The sequence below is a fragment of the Trachurus japonicus genome, unplaced genomic scaffold, assembly GCF_045865225.1.
Source record: "Trachurus japonicus isolate A0001 unplaced genomic scaffold, Traja_1.0 AP029860.1".
NCBI classification, from domain to species: Eukaryota; Metazoa; Chordata; class Actinopteri; order Carangiformes; family Carangidae; genus Trachurus; species Trachurus japonicus.
Genome location: NW_028219993.1, coordinates 75,548 through 84,844, shown reverse-complemented (window position 1 = coordinate 84,844; position 9,297 = coordinate 75,548). Strand labels below are relative to the sequence as shown.

Below are 9,297 nucleotides of genomic sequence, written 5' to 3'. Positions count from 1 at the left end.
CAAGATACTTTTTCTTTTTTTTTTATTGTTGTTATTTACTTAACATATATTTGAATTTAGCAGAGAAAGTGTTGATTACTCGTTCAGGGGGTCGGAGGTCAGGGGTCAAACTCTGGTTGGCCAGGGTCATACACTCCTCCAACGTCCTGATGAAGGTGGCACAGGTGGCACTGAGGAGAGACGCCTGAAGAGAGACAGAGTATAATAATAATGATCATGTGTAGCTGCAACAGGGCCAGAAAGTCCATGACTGATTCAATTATTAAAAAATGATTACTTATTTACTATTGCTGTCATTTCTATTTATATACCGGTAATATAATTTCTTATTGCACTGGGACATGAGCAGATATGAATTTCCCTCCTACATGTTTGTAACAAGTTTGTTAGAAAAAAAGAAAATCTACCAATTGATTGATCAATAAATGGTCTTACCATTATAGTTTAACAGTACATGACATATAAATACACACATATACGTGACTCTGCTGTAAAACCTTGTGATTTAAAAAAAATTTAAACACAGAGTTGTTTTTTGTTACCTCGGAAGTGGGCGTGGTCTCTGTGTCAGCGCTGTGCTGTGATTGGATGGTTTGCACCTGCTGGACGAGGAGGTCGCAGTACAGACGGAGCTCAGACATCTTCGTCTTCAGACAGTCAGGCCCTGGACACGTGGATAAAAATATATAAATGATGTTAAATTAAACTTTTTAAACTTTGACTTCACACTGAGTCGAATTATTGAAGCTTCTGCAGCGTTCAACATATTTTAACACCACGTAAAATGTGATTTAATCTTTTTTTTATGGCTCAAACAATGAAAGAAAAGCAGCAGGATTCATGCGACTTCACAAGTTTAAGCTAAAATTCACCTTTAAATTCTCTGACTTATTCTCCACTGTGACTCTGTGTATCTACAGAGTTTCATCTACTTCATCTCCATAGACTCTCATGTTAAAATGTCCGACAATAAACATGTTTATCTCTCGAAATCTTAAGTGGTCAGGAGTTTTTATTTCCCGTGAGGAATAAAAAGTCATCATCATTATAGAGTTTAAACACGATGTGCAACGTGCCACCGCTCCTTAGCCTCGCTATTTCTGCTGTTATGATCGTCAAAATTAGATTAAAATCATTACTTTCTCTGCACAAGTAAGAAACAAGAACAAGCTTCTGCTTTATAAAATGACGCACACTGTGTTTAAAAGAAAATATTTTACCCCAGATAATGTCACCACAGAGTGAAGCTTTAAAAAAAAAAAAAATCCTTTTTGGTTTTTGATGAAAAGCTGGTTCTGTGTGTGTGTTTGTGTGTTTACAGGTGATTTCCCCACAGAAATAAACAAACAAACAAACAGTGTGAACCTCTGTGGTTGTGATTGTCCAGTGTTCCTGCTTTGGACGAGCCCAAAGCCACGAGCCACCGCTGTCTCTCTGCTGCGTTCACTGCCCGCACGTAGAAATGCTGCTCGCCGGGGATTATCAGCTCCAGACGAGTCAGATCTGTCGGGTGAACTGAAAACGCAAAGCAGACGGTTTGACGGATGTGTTTACACTTAGAGCGGTGAATGATTTATTTTTATCTTTTTATAAAAACAGCAGTCTCACCTTTAATGTCACACACGGACATCTTGATGGATCCTTTGCTTCCTTTGCCGACGTCGTCCTCGCTGTCGTAGTAAGAGATGACTCCGTTCTCCAGGACGAACCAGCGCGGCTGCCAACCTGAGGACGGGAAAACAAACATTTTACATCAGAGGAAGTGCAAAATTAATAAAAAAGAACACAGAAAAGTACTTTCTCTTTCCCGTTGTTTTGCTAATCTTTCTCTCGCACATGTGCATTTGTTTTCAACGAAGCCGGCAATAAATCAATCCATGGAGCAGTGGATAATGTTATTTATTTATCATATAAGATGTTACCATGTGTATATTTGTGTATACTCTGAAGCTGTTTAATTAAGGTAAAAATGTAATATAGCAGAGTTAAGGTAAAAAAAATCCTGCATAGTTCCTCTTTAAAAGGATGGAAATGCACTTTTGTTTTTTGCTTTTTTAATTACCCCTTTAATTCAGATTTGGTGCAGAGGTGTTAGTTTGGAACAGGACGTCATGTGACGCAGCAGATTAAAGTTTCTCAGCTAAGCAGCAATAAAAGTTGGGAAACTGTCACTCCACATAAAGCGGAGCGGTCTCATGACTCAGCTCTGACAGAGCAGACACAGTGGGAGCGTTACAGTTATAAGTGGAGTAAACTCTGTTCTCTTCCTCTATTATTTATAGACGTGCTGCTGCGCTGCCGTTGCTCAGGTCAGATGCCACTTCTGTTTCTACTGACTGTCGTGCATGTGACTCTGACACTAAGCACATTTACAATTGGGCAGTTATTTGTGTGATATTTATATTTCTGCTCTGTCACATTTCAGAGGTAAATATGTTTTTTTTTTTTTTTTTTTACTTACAGCTGCATCCAATATTATAAAACAATAAAAACCATTCAGAGTGTTTTTGGAGCACTGTTATTCTTTATTTCTTATCTGTGCTCTACATTTCTGAAATGTTTTAGAGATTAAATTACAAGTCAGTTACCTGTCCAAACTTTCCATCCAACTCTATATAAAGTAGATAAATCAAGCTCAACCTTGACCTGCTGCAACAGTAAACCACTGACACTAACAACCTAATTATGTAACATCTAATAATAATATATCAATTACTAGGTATTTTCTCTTTTCAAATATTTACGTAATAGCTGAGTTAAGGTTTTATAATTAAGTGGTTTTCTGTAAGTCAGCATGTAACATTATGAAGAAGTGGTTTCCTGCCAAAAAACCCTTCTATCACATCATTTAACTTCCTTTATTTCCCCTAAATGTGACAAAAATCTACCACAGCTGTGAACATAGAGCATTTCTCCTAAAACTTGTGCACAGTCAAACAAAGTCAGTTCATGTAATTTGCGAATTAATTCACTGAAAAACTCCTACAGTTGTGTAAGAAAATAAACAATGGGCTTTTGCAACCAAATAGGCTAATACTTTAATACTGTATTTCTGGTAAGAGTTTTACATATTATGAGCATTTTTTAGACTGTTGTAATGGAATTTTTCCTACATTAAGTAGCTTTTCGATGCCAAATCAGCATCGACAACATCTGTGGGTTCATTAACTTATTGTCATGACAACTATAATTTGTTGCTGATATAAAGGAAAAAATTACACATTTTTGGAGCCTACATCATTGTTCATGAGAGAGAGTGCTTTAACTTAGCTTAATAATTAAGTTAATTTACAATGATACCTGACATGACATGGGTCAGACAACACTTTTGGTGAATTTAGGAGAAATATTGTCAAACACCTTACTGTAATGTGTATTTTCTACCATTTATTTCCTCTAGTCTGAAATAGGACGTGTTAATGAAGCAAAAATAGCCCAAAATCTCACAGTGTTTTTGACTGTAGTGTCTCGCCTTAATCACATTAAATTCCGTTGGTGTTAACGTTAGATTGTTAGCAACGCTAGTTATACCAACGGTTAAAAAAAAACGGGTAAGTTTTAACATGCTACTACCTGTTTGCTAACTGACTCAAACACCGTCAGTCACCGTTCAAGTCGCGGTGTCTACGGCTGCACGTTAAGACAATATGATCAGACAGGTGTCAGTCACACACACGGTCCACTCACCTGTCATGTAATTCGTCCATTTGTACAGAATCCCCTCCATCGTCTCTCCTTACAGCGGCTAACTTTAGCCTCCGAGCTAACTAGCCTGTAGCTGGCTAACGGAAGCGCAGCCGCTCAGAGGGCGAGCTTCATCTCGAGCTGCCGCTTCTCTGAAGATGTGTCAAGTGTCCGTGGTTTGTGTCGGAGGAGAGTTAATGTCATGACGAGGGTTTGTTTGTTTGTGCTGAGCTGAGCTGTGCAGCTAAACTTGGAAACAGACAGGACAGTCAGCTGATGGACGGGGACGAGAGAGAGGAGAAAAAATGTCAACAAAACAGCAGCTTCCTGTACGGAAGGCTGCAGGGGTCAATTCAAAATAAAAAAGGAAAATACAAAAAAAAAACATTGGCATTTGAACGCAACGCAATGAATGACGTGGAGAACAAACTCAGGATTTTCTTTCTTTCAAAATTCTTTTTATTGAGTTTTCCTTGAATGCATTTTAACAGCAAATGTCAGGGCACAATTAAGGGATTCACTTCAACATTTAAAAAATAAATAAGTAAAATTAATGAATTTGTAGATATCAAAGTAAAAACAATGCCAAGATCATACAGAATCAAATCATACCAAAACAATGCAAGTTAAATAAAATAATCATATGAAAGAATGAATTATGAAATGAAATAAAACAAAACAAACCAACAAACAAACAAAAAAAAGGGGGGGGGGACAAAAAGACACAAATACAAACACACAGGAAGGGATAACAAAGACAGGGGGGAAGGGCTGGGGGTGGGGGGTCCAGTTAAACTCAGGATTTTAGATTTTATTTATAGGCTACTGTATTATTTCTCTGTATGATATTATAATATTGTACTTTTATTTTTCTACCTGATAGATAGATAGATAGATAGATAGATAGATAGATAGATAGATAGATAGATAGATAGATAGATAGATAGATATATAGATAGATAGATAGATAGATAGATAGATAGATAGATAGATAGATAGATAGATGATCTTCTGTTAGCCTATATGCTTGAGCTGCTGCTACTAGTGAATTCTCCAAATGAGGGATAAATAAAGTCTCATCTTATCTAAGGATTAACGTCCTCTAACAACTGTTTTGAATTACAACACTCAGCAGTATCTCTATACAAGTAGTTCACGTTATTTAGTTTAGCAGTTGATGTGCCAGATGATTCTTCGTCTTTGTTTTACCTCCATCAGGTAACTTGTGTGTAAATATGCAGCTGCTGATTGAGGCAAGTGTTTACTAAACATTATTTACACCCTGTAACAGATGTAACTGTTTACGGTACTGTAAACTGATAAAACTTAAAGTGAAGGATATAGATAGATTCAAATTCAAATTTTATGTATTTACTGTATATGCCACCTTTCATGCTAAAAGCAACAAGAAAGAAAACAATCAAAGAGAACCCAACCCCCTATACACCCACACACACCCACATACACACTCACAAGCTTGCACACCCACTTACTAGCTGTCATAGTGAGACATTAGAGAGACATGGCCAGGCACCAACACCTGAGGCGAGAAGAAAAGCCACCTTGGGGACCAACCTGAGAGCCGTCACAGAGAGACAACCCCGAGGAGGCCCCACACCACCCGGGCCAAAGCCATCCACAGGACAACACCCCCATCGGTAGACCAAAAGCAGCTCAACCCCAGACCCCCAGGAGGAAATAGAGGTAGGCTACAGTAGGCTATACTTGTTGTAACGTCTTCAGGTCTGTTTTGGGTGCATTGCCCTTTAATCACCATTACGGCAGTTTTACGACTGTCAGCTGGTTTCTATGGAAGCCCATTTCCGCCACTTGATGAAAAAAAATTAGATACTACTGTAAGTCAAAATTATGAGATAGCGAAGTCATAATTTTATGGGATAGCTACTAAGTCATAATTGTGAGATACTAAGTCATAATTGAGATACTAAGTCAAATTTATAAGATAGCTAAATCAAAATTAGGAGCTACTAAGTCATAATTGTGAGATAGGCTACTAAGTCATAATTGAGATAGGCCTACTAAGTCAAAATTATAAGATAGCTAAGTCAAAATTATGAGATAGTTACTAAGTCATAATTATGAGATACTAAGTCATAATTATGAGATAGCTAAGTCAAAATTATGAGAACCTGTTTTAAATTATCTCATAATTTTGACTTAGGTACCTATCTCATAATTATGACTTAGTAGCCTATAATTTTGATTTAGCTATCCCATATCTCATAATTTTGATTTAAGGCCTATCTCATAATTTTGACTTCCTGGTAGGCTTTCTTATAATTTTGATTTAGCTATCTCATAATTTTGACTTAGCATCTCATAAATATGACTTAGTATCTCATAATTTTTTTTCATCAAGTGGCAGAAATGGGCTTCCATAGATTTCCGCCCCTATAGTGGGAATCGCGGGCTCAGAGCATGGATGCACACCCACACACACCCACACACACACACCCATACCCACACACACACACACACACACACACACACACACACACACACACACACACACACACACACACACACACACACACACAATAATGCAGCCATGGCTCAGGATGTGCTGTAGCTGCAGCTGAACATGTTGCCTCCATGCTCCTCCGATAGAATTGTATTACTGCGGTGTTTCCATTATTAGGTGAGCATTAACATTAATGTGTAATGTTTTTAATGATGTGTTGTATATTATGAAGGTTGTCGTTAAACGACCGAATTGAGATTATTGATTTGTTGACGTCGTGTACCTGCTACGTGTTTTGAAGGTAACTGAACGCTATCTCGAGCCATGTTGTAGGTAAAGCAGTGTCAATTCAATTCAAAGCGCTTTATTAGCATGACCGTTAAAATACAATGTTGCCAAAGCAAATAACAGCAATACAGACAATAAATAAAAACAAACACAAAAAGAACCAAGAAATAAGACTGCTCCCCTCAATAACAAACATACACATAGTTCATATTACAGTAAGTGATGATGATGATGATGATGATGATGATAATAATAATAATACATAAAATAAAGAAAAACAACAGAAGATACACGTAGTTCATATTAAATGATGATGATAATAATAATAATAGCCTACATAAAATAAAGAAATGCAAATCAACAACAAAATGTTCATATTAAATGATGATAATAATAATAATAGGCTAATAATAATAAAGAAATGAAAAACAACAACAACAATATTATATATCATATCAATAACAGCTTTCATGTGTTTCTGTAGTATCATGGAGTGGAGTGTTACATATTGTGCAGCTAACTTTACAAATTGTGGATCATCACCCAGACAGACTTTTAACAGTTCATCACGTGTTTTTCCCTGATATGATGGATCTGCTGCAGTAGGAAAACCTCTCTCTCAGTTTGGTAGCTACAGGGGGCAGGAGAGGAGAAAATGGGCCTCAGTTTCTATTTTTCCTGAAGAACAGTGTTTACAGACTACATTCTTTCTTATGCCGACCTTTTTCAACCTGTAGTTGATGGTCGGTGAGTCTATACATTGTTAGTGTTCGTCTTTGTTTGGGGTTATGTATGCTGACCAGATATTGTGCAACTGGAGAATACTCTCTATCCAGTGAGCGATAGCATTCCAATTTACTGATGGATTTGATTTCATTCTTCCAATTGTCCATGTAAGTCTTTTTATTCTCTTTGTCTATAGATAGCAGGTGAGTTCTGGAGAGAGCTGGGTAAGAGTAAGAGAAAGGCTCTGTGGTGATAGGAAGCAGGATCAGCTTGTGCTAAGTGAACCTGGAACTTACTGTAATTGACCTTTTGATCATGTGTAGAGAGAGAGGGAAGTGTCTCAGCTCTACATGCATGGTTTGGACTTGGAGGATTGAAGGTTGAGTTTTTCTGTGGGTGTTGTGTCCCATGAGGTGTGTGCCTCTGGGTCAACTGCACAGTCTGGACCCGCACTATGTTTTTTTGACGGGGCAAAATCCAAATAAAACGCCAAGATCTAATTGTTGTTTTTTTTTTTTTTTTTTAAAGTATATTTTTTTGGGCTTTTATTGCCTTTAATCGATAGTGCAGTCGAGAGAGAGACAGGAAATGGGGAGGCAGAGAGTGGGGGAATGACACGCAGGAAAGGGCCGTCCGACGCGGGACTCGAACCGGGGCCGCCTGCACCGAGGACTGAGCCTCAACATGGGGCGGCAGCTCTACCCAGTGAGCTAAACGCCGCCCCCCAAGATCTAATTGTTTTGAAGCTTGCAACACTTTTAAACTTTTTTTAATAGCCTATAATGAAATAAAATGCTTTTAAATGTTCAATTGCATGGGGTTACTATTGGTTTTGTATGCTAATGGAAAATTTATCTGACAGTGTGGGCCAACGTTTTCACAAAAATATGACATTTAATATTTTATGAACATGTTGGCCCACACCCATAGCTTATAATTTTATTTCTGTTTAATTCAAGCACACAGTATTAAAAGTATCTCGGTTTCATTAATTCAAACAAAATGTGCCAGCCAAGCGAGCTTCCAAAAACATCAATATTATACAGTATAGCCTATGTATTTGACGTGCATATAAGATTATCGTAGTAGCTAAACATATTATGGTCAAAGTTGGTCATTACACTGTCAGATACATTTTCGACAAAAACTTTTATGACATTAAACGAACAATGTGATTCACGTTCGATACTCATGTTCCTACTGCCATCCATATGTCCATGTTTCGTATACATTATCTGTATCCATTAGCATACAGGTGGCGCTATGGCAAAAAACCAAGGTAGTCGTTTTCATTTGTTTTTCTTGCCATTTTTGTTGTTGTGTGTTTTCAGCGATGGAGGTACTTCAGATGCTGAGGGAAAGTGAGGAGGAAGTTGATGACGAGGACGAGGACAGCTCTGATATTGACAGCGCGGACTCGGTCAAAGAAGACGCTTTTGAGCAAGGGGAAGATGTCTTGCTCAAACAAATGTAAGTAGCTAATTACCTATATTGAATTGTTGTTAAATCACCGATCATGCTAATTTTTTGCTGATAGTAAAATAAATAACAAAATATAAAATAAGCTGGACTAGTAAAACAGAATTGTGCTGCAAAATGGCGGGCCACTTGTTCAAGTGTAATCCACTCATAAGACATAATTGCTGACAGTGTGTTTGTGTGAGAATGAATGAATTGTTTTTATTTATTTTAGAATATGTAGCTAGATGGATGGATAGATGGATATATGTGTGTGTGGTGTATATGTAGTGAATTCATAATCATGACTACTCACAAAATAATATTGCTTTTTCTTTTACTTTTTGTCAGTAATGAAGATGCCTCTCCTTCCTGTCCCTGTCCTGTTCCTGGACCCTCCACTGCGCTTATGCAGTCTCCAACCAGCCCTCGTCCACCATCACCACCTGCCAGTCGTCCTCAGCCTCCCAGTCCCATCTCCCAGTCTTTCTCCCCGCCTGTTAAGAGTCCTCGCAAGCGTGCAGCTACTGTGAGCACAAGAAGATCGCCAGCAAAGAGGCAGACTCAGAGGCCAGCCGTTGTCCCACAGCATCAGGATCAGAACCAGTGGCATGGCGTTGACGAAGAGGACGAGCTCCCTCATGGGTTCTCCTTCTGTC

At 38.1% G+C, this 9,297-nt stretch overlaps 1 protein-coding gene across 1 annotated transcript; it reads right to left on the bottom strand.

The window, feature by feature from the left end:
• Positions 1-39: 39 nt before the first annotated feature.
• On the bottom strand, positions 40-4,012 carry LOC146960892 (pleckstrin homology domain-containing family A member 3-like; the record flags this gene model as incomplete). The annotated part of the gene is made up of 5 exons (XM_085771964.1): positions 3,688-4,012; positions 1,609-1,725; positions 1,366-1,515; positions 543-664; positions 40-184 (listed from the first exon to the last, which is right to left on the bottom strand). Coding segments are annotated over exons 1-5 (574 nt in total), but the record flags the coding sequence as incomplete, so codon positions are not given.
• Between the last annotated feature and the right edge of the window lie 5,285 nt (positions 4,013-9,297).